Source organism: Erpetoichthys calabaricus, chromosome 5, assembly GCF_900747795.2.
Source record: "Erpetoichthys calabaricus chromosome 5, fErpCal1.3, whole genome shotgun sequence".
Classification (NCBI taxonomy): Eukaryota; Metazoa; Chordata; class Cladistia; order Polypteriformes; family Polypteridae; genus Erpetoichthys; species Erpetoichthys calabaricus.
The window spans coordinates 54177138-54196073 of record NC_041398.2 but is presented as its reverse complement, the minus strand read 5'-3'; the positions used below and the strand labels follow the sequence as shown (position 1 = coordinate 54196073).

At 37.5% G+C, this 18936-nt stretch overlaps 2 protein-coding genes across 2 annotated transcripts in view; one reads left to right on the top strand and one right to left on the bottom strand.

Moving 5' to 3' along the window:
• The window catches only part of mavs (mitochondrial antiviral signaling protein), a 309827-nt gene that overhangs the window by 97694 nt on the left and 193197 nt on the right, over positions 1-18936 (top strand). The window lies entirely within an intron of this gene.
• The window catches only part of suclg1 (succinate-CoA ligase GDP/ADP-forming subunit alph), a 55809-nt gene that overhangs the window by 20116 nt on the left and 16757 nt on the right, over positions 1-18936 (bottom strand). Inside the window, exons 3-5 of the mRNA XM_028801548.2 lie at positions 18509-18625; positions 10646-10858; positions 7065-7122 (exon numbers count right to left, since the gene is read on the bottom strand). Coding sequence (XP_028657381.1) covers positions 7065-7122; positions 10646-10858; positions 18509-18625 — 388 coding nt within the window. The remainder of the gene's footprint in view (positions 1-7064; positions 7123-10645; positions 10859-18508; positions 18626-18936) is intronic.

Here is an 18936-nt window from a genome sequence, read left to right as displayed (position 1 = left end):
GCATTGCTGGGAGCGTGCGGAATGGGATAACAAAATAGCGCTGTTCCTATGGGGGGGGAAGTGGAGAAGACTTATTATGACCTGTCAAAGAAGAACGTCACCAATAACAATGCTCTAAAGGCTGAGGTCCTAAAAAGGTATGGTGTCTCCCCAGACCAGCAGGCAAGGATTTATCATCAGTGGCGATTTGACCCTGATTGGCCAACCACTCACAGGCCTTTGATTTGTGGGGTAAGGCAAGACACTGGCTAAGGCCAGATTTACAGTAAATGACTCACTACAGGTCCTTGAGCAGGCCACTTGCGATCTGCTTCTGAATGCCCTCACCGAGTAACTCACCCAGCCGGTCCGTTGGTAGCCTTTTCAAAATATTGAGGCTCTCGTCAATCCCACAGAGCATCACAGGGCGGCTTTGCAATCTGAGAGGACAGAACAGACTGCTCGCCTATCCCAAGAGGAACATGTCACTAACCTAGTGCCCACCCGCCGCAGAATGGAGAGCATGACAGAGCAAAAGGGCAATCACACAAATACCCCACACTGTTTCAAGTATGGGGACATTGGGCATATCATTCCTTACTACTCTCTACTTGGCAGGCTTAAGGACTTAAGGGGAAGGGAAGGGATATTGTACACTTACTAACCCTCTGTCTGTCTCTTCCCTGTACATAAGTGGTATTAATTAATGGTTATAAAATGACAGCTTTGATAGATTCTGGTAGGAACATTTCCATTGTTGCTCGCCATTTTGTGTGATTGTGACAATGGCTGGATGGTAAGACCAGTCTGATCTATATCCACAATGAAACCTGCTGGTATAGGTCCACCTCTTGTATCATCAATTTCAAGGGCTTGCTAAGAGCATGTGGGTTGCAGTCCTCCGGAATCCTACTTTTCCAGTGATACTCGAGCGAGACTAGTCTGATAGTAAAAGCAATTTTACACAACCCACTAAAAAATGTCTGGACCTAGTAACAAATGACGGCGGTGGGTTGGCACCCTGCCCGGGATTGGTTCCTGCCTTGTGCCCTTTGTTGGCCAGGATTGGCTCCAGCAGACCCCCGTGAACCTGTGTTCAGATTCAGCGGGTTGGAAAATGGATGGATGGATGGATGGATAGTAACAAATGGGGATCCATGTCCTGTTTATAGATGGCTTTGAGGAATCATGTGGCCATTCAGTGTGACATTGCAATTACATCTTGGGATGAAACCACGGCCATTGAGGTTGACCCAGACACTCTCTCTAGATTACCATTTCAATTCAGGCAAACTCCGGCCTCCTTTAAGTGGAAGCAATAGAACAATGATCCCCTTAAGTTTGTGAAAAATGCAGTAGTTCTGGTTAATGGCCAATGTCTTAAATAACTATTTTCTCTATTGGGTTGCTGAGCATGACCGAAGTGCGGATATTGTTGCTGGTACCACAATCTTACCAGCGGGAAGTCTATGAATTAGCACACACCCACCTCCTGGGAGCCCATTTAGGGACCAAAAAAAACTCCTGAGTGCATTAAGCTCCGATTTTATTGAACAGGAATAAATGAGGAGGTTAGACGCTTTGCACTGCTTGTCCAGAGTGTCAATTGTGTCAAATTTCTAAAATGGACTGTGCTCTTCTAGTCAACATTCCCCTTACTAACAATTCCCTTGAATGGATTTGGGTCGATTTATTAGGACCCTTAGAGCCCTTGGCTAGAGGACATGAATATAATTTAGTCTTCATTTATTTTGCAACCTGATATCCCAAAGCTGTCCCTCAGCTACTACAAAAGCAAACACATGGGAATTGGTAGGGGCCTTTACAAGAGTCTGCAACCCTAAAGAAGTCTTCACAGACAAAAAGAACACCTTTTACTTCAGATGTTCAGGAACAGTTGCTCAAGATAAAGCATTTAAAAATCTCAGTATATCATGTTCCAAAAGTGGAGAGGGTTAACCAGACCCTAAAACAAATGCTGCGCAAGGTGGTCAGCAAGGATGGAAGAAACTGGGACCAGTACTTCTCCTCATATTATTTGCCTATTGGGAAGTCCCCCAGGACTCCACAGGTTTCTCATCATTTGAACTGTTACATGAGTGACAACCCCAGGGCATACTGGATATTCTAACAGAAGATTGTGAGGAGAAGGCATGCCCCACCACAAATATACTAGAATATACCATGCAATTACGCTATAGATTTGGAAAAATTCAACATATCCTTAAAGAACACATGGAAAATGAGTAAGCAGCACAGGCCCATAATTAAGAGTGTGGAGTTCTGCCCAGGAGACCACATCATGGTCTTTGTTCCCACCTTCCATTCTATTGGTCCATTGGCAAAGGTCTTAGGAAGTTAAGGAGAGGAAAGTACTCCTCGATTATTTAGTGAAACTGTCCAATCGTTGACCCAATAAACGGGTGTATCATGTAAACCTGCTGAAACCGTGGAAGCATAGGCACCCCGGTTCCCCCCTCCAAACTGCCCCTTTCCACTATTTGCTTGTAAAACAACCCTGAAATCTGGACCCAATTTGACAGCCAAACAACTACGGGAGCTGGAATCAGTTATCCTGTCATTCCCTGAGGTGGTGAGCAAGAAAACCAGATGGACCTCTGTGCTTGCCCAGGACATTGTGACTGAGCGCGGGGTGATCTTCCGAGAATGCCCATTCTCAACTCCCGGAGGCAAAGTGGGCAGAAATGGAACTTGAAATTACTCCATGCTGGACTTAAGGTGTGACAGAGGAGAGTCACAGTCCCTTGTCCAGTCTTATTGTCTTGGTTCCTAAGCCTGACGGAAGTTGGGAGCTTTGCAGTGATATCCATTGGCTAAATCAGGATTCACAATTTGATGCCTAACCAATGCCACGAGTAGATGGCATCTTTGAGCGATTTGGCAAGGCTGAGTTTTTGAATACACTTGACATGTTCTTTTAACAGACACTGCTAGGGCAAAGACTGTGTTTAACACCCCTAGTGGGCACTGACAGTATTGTGTCCTTCCATTTGGGTTACACAGGGCCCCAGCAAACTTGCAGAATCTGGTGAACAGAGTGACTCATCCCCATAATTCCTATAGTGCTGCCAACCTGAATGACATTGTCATCTATTCCAGCACATGGAAGGAACACCTACAGCAGGTTCAAGCAGTGCTCCATACAGTAGGTAAAGCCGATCTTCATATCAACCCCAAGAAGTGTTTCTTTGGGCTGACCAAGACCAAATATTTAGGCTACTTGGTGGGCAGGGGTACTGTGAAACCCAGTGTTCTAAAGTTGATGCCATACTGAACTGACCCTGTCTGAAAACCAAGAGGCAAGTCCAAGCCTTCCTCAGACTAGAAGGGTACTACTGCAAGTTTGTTCCCTATTTCACTGAGAGAGCAGAGCCCTTGACGGATTTAACAAAGAAGAGGGCTCTAAAGGAGGTCTTAACGTCAGCAGCGGCATTAAGAGCACCTGACTTCAGACAGACGCTTAAAACACAGGTCTGGTGCCGTGTTGAGTCAGCGTGTCAATGGTGTTGAACACCCCGTTACATTCTTGAGCTGGAAACTGTTGGACCGGGAAACCAGGTATGCGGTGATGGAATGGGAGGCTTTGGTGATCAAATTAGGTATTATGCAGCTGAGGTATTACCTCCTAGGAAGTGAGTTCACCCTGGTCACCGCCCATGCATCCTTACGGTGGATTGCATTGCACTAGGAATTTATGGTTTTTAGACCTCCAACCTTAAAAGTTTTGCTTGTCCATCGCCATCGCTCTCTCTCGGCCCATGCCAAAACTGTTTCTGGGTTTGGACTGGGGAGGGTGGGGGACAGCTATAGGCCTTGAATGGGTATAATTGCATGCCAGACCTGGGATGGCAGGTTCAATGATCCTTTCTCTCTTTGCTATGCAGACCAGCCGAAGGAAATCCTGCCTAGGTCTAAGGATGTCACTTCCGGCCATTCTGGTGTCGCTTCCAGGTCCAGCTCACCTATATAATCGCCATTTTCATTTTGTGTCACAGTTCTGTTTTGGCCTCTAGTCTTAGGTAAAGACCGGTTTGTTTTTTTTTGCCAAATATTTGTTCCAAGTATATGGGGTGGCTACCCCAAATCTTTTTCTGTCTTTTGTGTTCTCTTTTATCTCAACACCATTTAATAGTTTTATGGTTTACTTTTCAAATATTTAATTTGATTTGTGTGCTGAATATATGAATGCATTACTTGTGTGTAAACCTAACAATAAAACCATTCACAAAACTGCAGAACTTGATAATTCACATGACATTCTATATGCACAGAAAATTTCACCCATTCCAAAGCAATATCCATGATTGCGCAAAATTAGGACAGATAGGAAGCACATTGGTTATAAAGATGATAGAGTGTTATAAAAGAACAAGTGTTGCTAACCAGTTTAAAAGCAAAACCTCAAATCATTTACTTTCATATTTTTTTCATGAAAATCCACAGTGGTCATGTCCAAGTCACACAACGTTTACAGATTAGTAAAAAAGTAAAATTTAAAATTCATTGTGCAAGTGAAATTAACAAGTTGCCAATATAATAAGAGAGCAAAATATGAGGCACTGCTATCTTTAGAAGCATAGCACCTTATTTCTATCTTATCCATTGGAGTCTGAGGGCAGGCACAGGAAAACTGAGGCCCTGAAAGCAAGCAATGATCACAGCAGGAAAATACCCATTTACTTACTCAACAAGAACTGCTACATTGAGACTGGCTAAGCACAACAAAGCCTTCACTGATGCAGGAGGTTTAAAAAAGTGTAGTATAGCCCTTTTATTGGAAGTTGCCAGTGAAAATATTATTGCTTAGTCCACATACTAAAAACTGGAGATGGCATACCAATCTCTCCCACACTAAACAAATACAATATGTGCTTTCACTATGTGTGTTACACTTTAGTTGTTGCATTAATGAACCCTTACACACAAATTTAGTTTTAGCCATCTGAAGTATGCTTGTTTAATCAGCACCACTAAATATATTATTCAGCAACTGCATACAGTAAATCCTTGCTATTTGATTATGAAAATTTGCTTATCAGCAATAATAAAAGTCTAACCCATTTGGTGACAATTGCAGTTTAATCTCATCTACTCACAGATAAAGTCCTCACTGCGGGCCACAGGATAGAGCTGAAAATTCCAAGAGGCCTACTGCAGATGAGTGACATGTGAGAATGAGTACTAATGGGCCTGTGATGTCTGGGGTTGCATGTGCACTACACTGAATGGTTCAACGTGTGTATACCCGGCACTGAGAGGCATGGGTAAGCCGTTGAACGCCATTCATGATGGAGACCAGTGCTTGCTTATATTCCCCATGAATGAGGACTTCCCAGTAACCGTGGGTAGTAAGTTTGCATTGATTATGTTCCTGCTCTTTGTATACATCACCCATCACTACAACTGCTTGGATGGTTTAGTGAGGTCTGCAGATCAGTCCAGCTGAGGTGCCTCGTGGTGTTTGATGCAGCACCTAGCAGATGATCAAACTTGACTACAGAGGAAATAAAACTCCTAACAAGGTTTTGGGAGGTGAAATAGTGAAAGGATCATTACTAAGACTCAAGGGGAAAAGGTGGAATGTCAATGCACCTGCCTGATCTGTCTCTCCCCACTGATCCTTACCCCGAGCTGGCGTACCACCATATTTTTTTCACAAAATCAACACTTCACTATCGGTATTTTCTGTATTTGTGTAATTTTTCAAGAATATAATCCCAAAAGATAATGAAAATTGACTGCACTTCAGGGAACGAGTCTAATTTTACAGACTCTACATAATTTTAATATATGTGAAATAAATGTGTTAGTGGAGGAAGATGACTTGGGGCCAGAGAAAACTTACACACAACCCACATCTGGCCAGCAGAAAGCTAATTGACAATCGTAACTAAACCCTGTGCTTTTTCACTGTAAAAATAAACTAAAATATCATTCTTCTTCTGTAATTTAAAATAGCATCACAGAACATTATATAGCAAATCCCAGGAGGAAACGTAATTTGAAAAAAGTTTATTCTAGACCTAGTACTAGCATCAACATTGGATGTGTTTGTGTGAGCAAAGTCATAGGACAAAAGTACATAAAAAATATGTTACCTATAACATATGCATTGCAAAAACATACTCATTCACACAAGTACACACAGGCCAGGTGTGCCAAATGGTCAAAGAAATAATGTCAAAACCAGTACTGTGCCATAACTGGCTACACAGATAATTCCTTACATATTTAAACCACCCTCCCTCCCCTCACAACTCAACAAGGGTATGTGTACCTGGGTGATGTATAGAAAGATTTGATAAACTCTAAGGTTGCCAAGTCCATCACACCTCTGACCTTAGAATCAATGCCTTTTCTGAAGTTACAGGCATGGCTTGTCTTAAACTACACTGTTTAAACATGCCAAAGCCTGATCAGCATGTAGACCTGCCATGGATGAGGAGACGTTTTTCACATTAACGGGAACCTCTTGTCATGTATTTAAAGGGAAGATTAATGGAATTAAGATTTCTCCACTGTATCTTATTTGTAATGCCCTTTGATTTATGATTGTAAGCTTATTCCATTTCTTCAGCTGTATGAAAAAATGGTGACAATTTTGAGGTTTTCAGTCTGTTTATGTAGAGTGATGTGTTTTACATTTAACTTAAAAAGTTGCAGTGTTTCTCCAGGTGCAGCAACACAATTCACCTAAGTGGCAGATAATGAAAGTATGTTAACCCTAATTATTGGTGCATTCCGAGTTTAAAATAAATTGAGACATTTTACTTTAATACTTTCTACCAATCTATAGATTATATTACATGTTGGAAAGCTGCAAGTGTTCATTCAACACATGCCATTTTATCAGTGTTTCACCTATTCTCATTTTCAGCATAATGAAACAGCTCAATTAGTATGTGTGCTGTTTAAATGTATAGAAAGCTGGTAAAGAAAACATCTATACATAATGAGGAAGAATCATAATTACAGCTGTCATGCAACTTTATACAAATCATAAAATATAATTTTGTATACAAATCATAATATAAATAATAATATAAATTTGTAAATCCACGTACCAATTCTCCCTTTCTTATGAATGTGGCCTGGCATAATACCAATCTTGCATTCTCCAGGCTAATCAAATTAAGAAAGAAAACAAATTTCATTTTTATCAGAAAATATTCAAGATTTCCAGTTTAGAGCAATAATTATTAGATTAGATAAACTTTATTAATCCCATGGTGAATTCAGATGCATACAGCAGCTGAAACAAAAAATATAAGGATACAGAATCACAGAAAAATAATACAATCAATCAATAAATAGTAACTTATATAAATAAATATAAATATATATAAAAAATGTATTCATGGAAACAAAACTAAATACACTACAAAAGGAGGTATAAGGACAGAAAAGGTATTTTATGGATTCATTTATAGTGCTGCTTGGAAATTTGTGAAGCCCTACTGAAAAAATTAAAATTGTTGGTAAATTTAGACAACCTGGTGCATGCAGTGGAAAGAAATATGGAATGACAATTAAGGGTAAATGTGGACATACTGTAAGTCACTTTTTAATTCACTAAGTCCTCAGCAGCTACAAAGACAATCAAAAATTTCCTTAGGTTGCTAATCAGTCTACTGAATGTGCATCTAGGATTTTTATCTCACTGATGTTTACAAAACTGGTTCATATTTGATTTTCCATTACAACAACCGGTTCTAGGTCTCACAAAAATTGAGGGCTTTGTGTTCTCATCCATAAAATTTGGCAAGGCTGATTATCATGTTCCTTCAATAATCCTCTTCTGTTAAACATTCATATAAGGTTTAAAAAAATACACCACCCACATATGATATATTTTACTTACTCCATGTAGTTTGTAGTGGTTGCCAAGAAAAAAAATCATCTCATATTAATTTGTGGAGAATTAAAGACCAGTTTGTTCACTAATGAATGAGTAAACACATGGTGTCTTCCCTGTTTACATTTAATACAGAGAGTTTACAAAGTAACTGTTAATAGTATTTTAGTAAAGAAATGCATACATTTTACATGTTTCACACAAATGGATATTGGACATGTAGTTTATGTGACACGAGATGTTGGTATTTGTTTTCATAGACTTTTTTTTTTTTTTTTTTTTTTTAAACATCGCTTGGCACTGTATAGAGTCCGTCACCTACCATCATATTGAGTTTCAATATTTAATGTTTAATTTCTCTATGAAAGCATGAGTTAAATTTTTTTTTCTCAACCAGCACTAGAAACTACACGGGGTATGTAACATTTAAAAAACATCATTTTTGGGTGGGAACATTCCTTTAGGAATGTCTAAATGAGTCACTGCAGAAAGATACATCTATCTAATTATGATAACGCAACACCGTGTAAAGTTTCTGAGCATTCTTTGTATTTGTAATCAAACTGGAACAGCATTAAAAGAAAAAGGTTTGTAAAAACCTGGTGCAGCAATTTGTCAGCTAAAATTATTAAAATCCTTTTTTACTGTACACAATATTAACTGTTTCATTGTCTTTATCTATTGCTGCAAGTCATATTAGGTAAAGATTGACATATTTGTGGGCTGTAGCATGTGTTGTGGTATATGAAATTGGGTAGGCTGATCACTGAAATGGCCCCCTGCTTTTCTTATTACATATTTACTAAATATGCATTCAGGCTCACCAGAGAATTGCAAAATGAAATATGTACTAAACACTTCATGCAATAGGATCAGAAGAAAGTATATAATAATAATTTGCTCTTAATTTATATGAACATAATTCCAGTCTACTTTTGATATTTGTCACATTTTTACTGGCTGTGTATTTTTTTCCAATTAAGTACAGTAATCCCTCACCTATCACGGGGGTTACGTTCCAGAGCCCCCCGCGATAGGTGAAAATCCACGAAGTAGCGACCTATATTTATTTTATTATTTATACATATTTTAAGGCTTTATAAACCCTTCCCACACTCTTATAAACCTTTCTCACTCTCTTGTTAACCTTTCCCACATTCTTATAAACACTTCCTATGCTCTTAAACACTTTCTACATTCTTAAACACCTCAGACCAACACTGCACACTGCACGCAGCGATCAGACGTCAATGTGTCTGCACTCGCTTTGTGAAGGGGGGCAGCTGAACTCACGCTGAGCAGAAATGGACTTTGTGCTGCTTCTGCCAAAATGCCTGCTTGTCGCTCTGCGCGTTCGGAAGGAGGAGGAGGAGTGTGTGTGTGTGTGTGTGTGTGTGGGGGTGTGTGAGAGCTGAACGCACCTTCGCTCAAACCCCCCCCTCCCCAGAAATGCAGTACGCTCCTGCCACTTCGCATTGTCAAGGGGGTGGGGAGCTGAATGAACGCTAAGGAGAAGTGGACTTTGTGCTGGCTTTGTGCTGCTTGTCGCTCTGCGTGTCAATAATTTAAAAGCCTGTACATCACCAATTTTCTTGTCTCACTGTCTTGTCTTGCGTGAAGTTAAAATGTTTTATAATAGTGAGATGTTACTCATATCCTTAGCCCGACATTCACATATCATATGTGTTAACAAAGTGTGTTTTATAAATTTACATGTGTTTAAAGCATGTGGGATGGGTATTTTAAGGCTTAAACTATAAAAATGTTTATTTATATGGTCTTTCTATATCGCGGATTTTCTCCTGTTGCTGATGGGTCTGGAACATAACTTCCGCGATAGGCGGGCAAACACTTGTATTTAAAAACCCGCGAAGTCGTGAATCCGCGAAAAGTGAACCGCGAAGTAGCGGGGGATTACTGTAAACACATTTTTTCAGGAACCTGTGTTACAAATACAATAACAAGTCTTCTAGTAATACTCTATACAAGTTGTATTCTACAGGTCACTCTGCTTGAGAAGAGGAACAACAGATGTGAACGCATTGATAAACACTGGTTTCCTTCAAAATGAAGGTTCCATTTCTCTCAATCTAGATAGTGTGTCTGAGACTTACAACAGATGTTAGACAATGCATAAACCAGTGTGAAAATATGTTAATCTGCTCAAATTAAAATGAAATGTAACCGATATTTACATCAAATACTACAATATTAGATTTAAATACCTTTTAAATTGAAGATCACACAAATTATCTTTATTACTTGTAGTCACTTGCTATTTAACCTTTGCATTGCAGATATTGGTGTGTGTATATGTTGGTTTAATTACAGACTGTGTGTTTATTTTATTTCATACTACTCTTGTTTGTTCATTGTTAGTTTTGCTTTATTTATTTTTTTTTTAACTTCACAAAAGTAAGTTGCATTATTTTTATTCACACATAAAATCTGAAATACAGGACTAAATTAATGTCATCAGTTTTGTCCTCAATTGTACCTTACAACTTCTTGGACTTTTTTTTCTATCATTAAGCACAACTTATGTTTTCAGGTTAAAAATAAAAAAAAAAAATTTTAAATGGTTTATGACTGATTTCTCAGAAAGACCTTCAAAAAAGATCCACCAGCGTGAAAACAACTATAGTCAAATAACAGGAGAATTAACCAAAATAATGTAATTAATCATGTCTTCTATAATAATAATAATAATAATAAATTTTATTTATATAACAAAAGTCTAGTCCCGCTACTTTGTTTTCCCATTTAAATTAAAAAGAAATGAAGACTTACATTTATCACTCCTGGACAGTTGGGGCCAACAAGCCTGGATTTGCTCTGCCTAATCAATTTGTGTTTTACTCTAACCATGTCCTGCTGTGGAATACCTTCTGTGATGCAGACCACAAGTGGAATTTCTGCATCAATAGCTTCGATAATAGCTGCAGCTGCAAAAGGTGGTGGCACATAAATGACAGTGGCATCAGCACCTGTTTTATCCTTAGCCTAAAATAAGAAGGAGAAAAGAAAAACTACATGATGACTATGTCAGTTTTAACTGCATTTAAACAGTTACTCTGAACGTCTAATGACCAGGCAAAATACTTGAAATGCACAACAGTAAACATACATTCTCTACAAAAAGTATTCACCTGCTCCCTTGGACTGTTTTATACAACTGAATCACAGTGGTTTTAGCTATAGTTTTTTAACATTAGTCATCTGAAAAAAAGTCAAAGTGAAAACAAATCTCTGATTTTATTACAATTATGAAACACAATTGCTTAAGCATTTGCCCCTTTCAAGTCAATATTTAGCAGAAGCATCTCTGGCAGCAATTACAGCCTCAAGTCTGTGTGGATAGGTTTTTTATCAGCTTTGCATATCTGGACAGTTGCAAAACTGCTTAAGCTCTATCACGTTGCATGGTGACTGTGACTGAAGTTTTTTTCATGCCAACCTACTCTTACTTGGAGTGAGTTCAGAACTCTGAATTGTCTATCCTAGGACATTAAAAAAAAAAAAAAAAACATTAAAGTGATTACTCTGTAGCTTTCGCTTTTATATTCTGGGCATGTGGATGTGATGGAAAAAAATATTCTCCTAAATTACAATTCTCTTGCGGACTGCAGTAGGTTTTATTACAAGATTTTTTGCCATGCTTGACAAAGGAGATTTTTTGGATGATGTGTAATATTTGGTTTATGCAAAACACAGCATTTATTTGGATGACTAAAAAAAAAGCACTTTTTTTGTCTCTTCAGAACTTTTGTTGACTTGATTTTTAAATCTCTAGCTGAAATATCAGGCATAATTTTTTTTCAAAAGTGGCTTCTCTGTGGCACTCTCCCATAAAGCTGTGACTGCTAAAAGTACCAGGAAAACAGTCGTTGTATGCAGTTGCTCCAGACTCCGATGTGGAACCTTGCAAGTCCTTTAGAGTTGTCAATAGTCTTTTGGTGGTCTCCCTCATTACTGCTCTCCTTGCATGGAGTCCTTTAGAGTTGTCAATAGTCTTTTGGTGGTCTCCCTCATTACTGCTCTCCTTGCATGGCCACTCAGTTTTTAAAGACCGCTTGCTCAAGGCAGATTTACAGCTTTGCCACTTTTTTCCCCCATCTTTAAATGACTGGCTTAACTTTATTCTGAGGGATATTCCGTGACTTGGAAAATTTCTTGGTTCCATCCTCTGAGTCCTTGTCACAGTTCTTTGGAGTGTTCCTTTTGCTTCATGCTCTAGTGTTTGCTAAGAACCTGACTCACTGGCAGTTGAACCCTTCAAATACAAATACATTTAAACTCCCAACCTCCTCCTCATGAAAAACACTTTGACTGCACACTAAAACCTACTGGCTTCATCAGTTTTGATTTCGGTGTGTCATAGTAACCAATTATGTTGTCTTTAATAATTGTTATAAATTATGTCAATTTGTAAACATCTTGTTTTTACTTTGACATTTAGAGTATTTTTCTAATAATCAATGTCAAAAAGGTTTAATTTATTACACTATGATCAATGTTGTAAAACATTAAAACAAAGTCCAAGGAGATAAAAATCTAACATTACGTATGAAAGGTTTTCATATGGACAGGAAATTCAGCTAAAAATACCACTTCAATGTAATTTCTTCTAAGCTGCCACCATATCATTTCTGCAATATGCGATCAAAAAATTGTAAAATTTTCTATCCACTGTATAGTACAGTATTGCACAAATGGCTGTGCATACTACTACATCTGCTAAGTCTTTTGTATATGAAAGCCATTGCAGAGCTTAAAAGGGTGAATTTTATTTTAATACTATGTACAAAACATTTTCATTTGACTATATATTAAAAGACCATTGTGAATTATTCAGGACAACAGATTTGTTTCTGGAAGAATTTAAGTGCACCATGTGTTGCTCTAATAATATTCCCATTCCTTCTGTGATTTTTCAAAGAAAGAAAATGGGTGTGGATTTGTGAAGTTCTAACTATTAAAAAGTGTTTAGAGTTTGTGCAATTTCACTTTGGAAATGCATAAAATGATACAATAAATTCAGAAGACAGCAAAGGCAAATTAACTTGATGCAAGTAAACTACAGACTAGGAGATGTCTACTCCAATTTGTCTTTTTATTAAAATATGCTGAGACACACAGAATCTTATTGAGAATAAACAAACCAGTGAAGGTCTCAGTTACTTTTCTGCATTTTTGATGCTACACACATTAAAGACACGATGAAACACACTAAACAAATTTTATTATTAATTTATTTTACAAAAAATATTTGGTCACTAAGGCAAGTGCTAATCTTGCAGTGCCAGAAGTATGTGTGCTCCATTTTCAGCATATGTGACACTTCATGAATTCACCACATATAACAGATCACTCTGCCAATTAAATAGCTTAATGAAAAATGTCCAGATTCTACCAATTTAGTGGAGAACACTTCCCTTTTTTCCATTAATATTTACTTTCTTTAGTACACCTTTCCAAGTTTGGTTTCACTTAGCCAGATGCTGCAACCTCCCGCCTTATTCTAGATACTAAGAATGGGTTCGGCATATATTTTGTAAACATTCAGTTTACATGACCCACAAACAGTAAGGCTACATTGCTACGTCTGTAGTTCTCTGTGGTATTTCGGCATCAGCTTACTGCAGGGAATACACAGTACACCAGTGAAATCAATTATACAGTGTGGCCCCATGTTCATATCACTAAAGAGGACTGTAGCTGTCTTAAAAAAAAAAGTACATACTATATATTTTCCTCACATGGAAGGAGTCCACAGAAATTATTGTAAACACATGAAAATGCACATACTCGTATTATACGTTTTAACATTTAAATTAGAGAAGTGTACTGCAAAGAAACCCCAACCACCACCAGTCTGTAGCAACTGGCTTTTCCTGTTTTTCCAGTTCTTCAGTCTGCAGATTAGGCTGAGCACATGCATGTTTCTATGTCCCTGGAAGGAAAGCCCAGTGCTCAAAACCTTTTCTGACTGCTAAAATTAGAGCTCTTTCTCCTCAGTCTCCTCCCTTTGAGCAAATATATCTTCAGGATTCCAAATGCAATGAAATAATTTGCAAAGTAGGTACTGTAGTAGCAAATACCTACATCACAATACACCTTATGCCGCTCAAACAAAATGTCTGCAAACAAGATAAAATAACTCCACAGTGTTTTTATCTTCAGAGAACTTTAAGGCTACATTTAGATTACCAGGCTGAAGGGACTCAAATCGAATTTTTTGCAACACAAATCTTGTGTATTCAGGGCTGTGTGGACATAATCCGATCTTTTCAATCATATTTGAGACAGTTTCATATGTGGTCTTAGATTGGGTGCATATCCATTTCGTGGCCATACAACATGAATGAGGTACAGTCTGATCGGAATTCATGTGTTTATATTCCCCCTTATACTCATGGGTTAAGTGCTACCATCATTAGCCCATGGAGGAGAGCTACAGCTGTGACAACCATCAGGGTCCCACCACTGCTCCTTTTTTGTACCCACACATCTCTTGGTGTAGCTGTGCCAGCAATAGCTGCAAAAACAGCAAAAGCCAATGTCTGACTTTTTTTCGTCTTCTCAACCTACTTTGTTGTCCTCTAAAGTAAAATGCAATACATATAATAGTTACGAGTGCAGCTATTTTGTCAGTTTTAATACCACGAGTCATCTCTCAAATATGAGATCTCATGTTGTTGGTGACACCGATGACTTGTGCACAAGCATATTAGTGTGCATGCTGTTTTGGAGGACATAGGCGTTCATATTACAGTTAGATATACTGTAGGTCACTTGTGCTTATGAATGTGAAATGTCAAAATAGGCAAATCTGATCTAAGCAAAAACAAACTGAGCAATGTGGCTTGTAATCTGAACATAGCCTACATCTAACACAAATGACAGGCAAAAACACAAACCTATGTGAATTTATTTGTGATAAAAATGCTCATCAATAATACACAAAAAATATATGGAAAATGCATATCCATTAGCACATGCAAAAAAGGTGAACTATTCAAAATTCGAAAAAATGACACATCACCTTTTTCTGGAATTTGTACATGTAAGCATCTCGTTTGTCAGATTTATTCATCATGCTGCACATGGGGATCTTCATGAATATTCTGCTTCAGCAGACAGGTGAGTTGGGGGAATGCTTTCCATTGTCATCAGTACACATTTGACACAGGGCACCTTTCCAAATGTATCGAAGGTATCATCATTGAAGACAAAGCAACTAATTAGCTAGTGTCAGGGCCTCTTTGCATCAGGTTTATTTTACTTTTCACCTTCTAACTGCAATAAAAGCTGTAATGGTTTTCTGTTTATACATTGGTTTATTGGATGAGGCATTATGGTGGTTGCTAATAATGTTGCAATGCACATACACAGATGTATCAGCATGTAACATCACCATTGCCACTAGAATTCATGAAGCCTACAGAAAACTCGTAATCCTGGCCCACCTTAAATCCCTTCAAACCTCTCCATCAGCGCATACACTCGCAAATCGAAATACAAGCGTGGCGAACTGCTTGCATACTGAAGTGACTTTAGCTGCAGATGGAAGTCCTATTTTACTTATGGTGCCAAGCAGAGTTGCTTTGTGGTGCAGAGCAGTCTATTAGCTGGCGAAAGCGGTGTGAAAAAGCTATCCGTTTTTACAGTCCTGCCTTTGTCCACTCTGATAGCGGTCACGGGACAGCATATCTTTGATTGCTGGTACAACAAATAGTTCTGAGCTGCCATCAGCCACAGAGCTGCTCATGTGAAAAGAATGGAGATAAACCCCATCAACTAAGAGAGGGAGAGGCAAGTTTGTTATACTACGTGAATGTCACTGAGAGAATAAAACTGAATAATAAAAAAACAAGCACTAACTTTTACAAGTAGCCAAAATTTACGTTGGGTGTTACAGACTCGAATCAAATGTATGTTATTATATTGTAGAAAAATTAATAATAATAATAACAGCAGCTCACTACTCAAAATTTGGAGCGTTCGATCTCAAACCTGGGACCTTCGGGTTAAAAGGCAGCAATTCTTACCTCTGCACCATTCAAGAATACGTGTAAACTCCCTGTTGATTGACATCTGAGCTTGAGTTTTTAACTCATTGACAGCCACATGTACAGTAAATCAAATGCTTTTTTTTCCCCTTAGGTTATTTTCTCGAATAAAAGTGCATGTGTTTATTTGATATTTGCACTAAAGTCTTCACACATTATACACTTCACATAATTATTAGTTTAACATGGAAAAAGTTTCTGCTTTACATATGTGTATTTCTTGCACTTCTCGCATTTCATTTCATCCTACACTTACCCAGATCTTTGTAGACACAGAACACACATGAAATGCATGTATTCCAAATAACGATATACTGTATTATTTACCCTAAACAACTCCAGATCTCACACGCAGATAAGGAGCCTTGGCTTGAGCTGGGATAACTTTTTGCTCAAGCTGAGCTCCGTCAAGGCGGGGAATGGGACAGCAGGCTGCTTTCTGCTTGTTCTGAACGATGCATTTACAAAACAAAAGACGCTGATGGGAGAGTTGTGAAGGGATTTAAGGTGGGCCGGGACTACAAGTTTATTTGTAGGCTTCAGGAATTCTAGTATTAATGAAAAGGTGCAGTACACTTACTGTGCTTTTTCAAAACTAAAAAACACAGTTCTATCTAACCTGATGACCCCGATTCTCTTGATTAACTAACACAATGTCTTACTTGTATTTCTGAATGGATGAATAGTAATTTTCTCAAGCTAAATAAAGAGGAAACTGAAATTTTAGTGATTGGCAATAATGGATATAATGAGGTTATTAGAAATAAACTCGATGCATTAGGATTAAAAGTCAAGACAGAGGTAAAAAACTTAGGGGTAACTGTTGACTGTAACCTGAATTTTAAATCGCATATTCATCAGACCACTAGGACAGCATTTTTTCACTTAAGAAACATAGCAAAAGTTAGACCTCTTATATCATTGAAAGATGCCGAGAAATTCGTTCACGCTTTTGTTTTCAGTCGACTAGATTACTGTAACGCACTCCTCTCATGACTACCCAAAAAAGACATAAGTCGTTTGCAACTAGTGCAGAATGCAGCTGCTAGAATCCTAACTAGGAAAAGAAAATCCGAGCACATTTCTCCAGTTTTGATGTCACTACACTGGTTACCTGTGTCATTCAGAATTGACTTTAAAATTCTGCTTATGGTTTATAAAGCCTTAAATAATCTCGCTCCATCTTATATATCGGAATGTCTGACACCCTATATTTCAAATCGTAACCTTAGACCAGAGGGGACTGGGCGGTCTCATGGTCTGGAACCCCTACAGATTTTATTTTTTTCTCCAGCCGTCTGGAGTTTTTTTTTTGTTTTTTCTGTCCTCCCTGGCCATCGGACCTTACTCTTATTCTATGTTAGTTAGTGTTGTCTTATTTTAATTCTTACTTTGTCTTTTATTTTTTCTTTTCCTCATTATGTAAAGCAGATAGATAGATAGATAGATAGATAGATAGATAGATAGATAGATAGATAGATAGATAGATAGATAGATAGATAGATAGATAGATAGATAGATAGATAGATAGATAGATAGATAGATAGATAGATAGATAGATAGATAGATAGATAGATAGATAGATAGATAGATAGATTTATTAATCCCAAGAGGAAATTCACATACTCCAGCACCACCTTACTGATACAAAAAACAATACTAAAGATTGATAATAATGCAGGTAAAAAAATAGACAATATCTTTGTATAATGTTAATGTTTACCCCCCTGGTGGAATTGAGGAGTCGCATAGTTTGGGGGAGGAATGATCTTCTCAGTCTATCAGTGGAGTAGAACAGTGACAGTATGTATGTAAATGTGCTATATAAATAAATGTTGTTGTTGTTATCAAATGAATACCATTTCTAGAGCAACGTCTTATCTAAACGAATTTCTAAGTGACTAACTCTGGTCCCTTCAGGAACCTTGGAGTTAGCTCTGCCCTTTCTGCTCAACCTTTTGTGTTTGTATTTTTTATCATGTAAATTGACAGCTCCTGTTAAATGACATAAACACCCAACATCACCTATAATCATGAATTTTTACTGCATCATTATTTTAGCAGATTTAACAGATTTGACTCTGCATTTATAGCAATCAGAAGTCAAAATATAGATGTATGACCAATGTTTCAAATAATTAATTTTACTATTTAAAATAAATGTCTTTTTGATAGTGATTTTTAAAGCTTATGGCTTGAATCTTATGCAGTTAGGATGTGTCCTAAACTTGGTAACTAGGCAATCTTAATCTATACAAATTTAAGTCCTTGTCATTAAATGTATCAAGATTTTCCATTAAAAATGTATTCGCTTGCTGGAAAAGCTTCTAAAATATGAATTGAGTAAAAACTTCCCTTTAAGGTATAAAATAATTTAATTAATTAAGAAGAAAGAAAGAAAAAACTTGTAGTATCTTGTATCTCTTGACTCTTTTATGCTCTCTTGAAAATACTGAGATTATAATGTTTTAAAGAAATCCTAGGTGTAAATGCAAACAACATTAACTCTTGTACAATGCTAATTGGTTAAAAATAGATTTACATAATTTTAAGAAAGCAAAATCAAAAGGCATTTATTTACCTCCTTAACAGAGTTGAAAACTGGAAGGTCTAAGTGGGTTTTTCCTCCTTTTCCGGGTGACACACCACCAACTAATTTTGTGCCATAAGCTATAGACTGCTGACTGTGGAAGGTACCCTAAAGAAGGAAAGGGAAAAAAAGCATAATGTTTTTCAAAACAACTGCATTTTTTTCAATCTAACAGAATTACTGCTGAAAGTGTTTTTACACTGTGAATTAGGGATAGTATTCCTTTTATAATTTTTCATATTAAACAATGTGAAGATTTAAATACACAATTCTGAACAACACATTATTTTAAAGTTGACGCATTATTACTGGAAATGATATAAAACACCAATGTTTAGGATTTTATTTCTTTTCTGAAAACGCATCTTATATGGACTTTTCTATTTTAAAGACAAAATAATATCATCCGTTGTTTATTA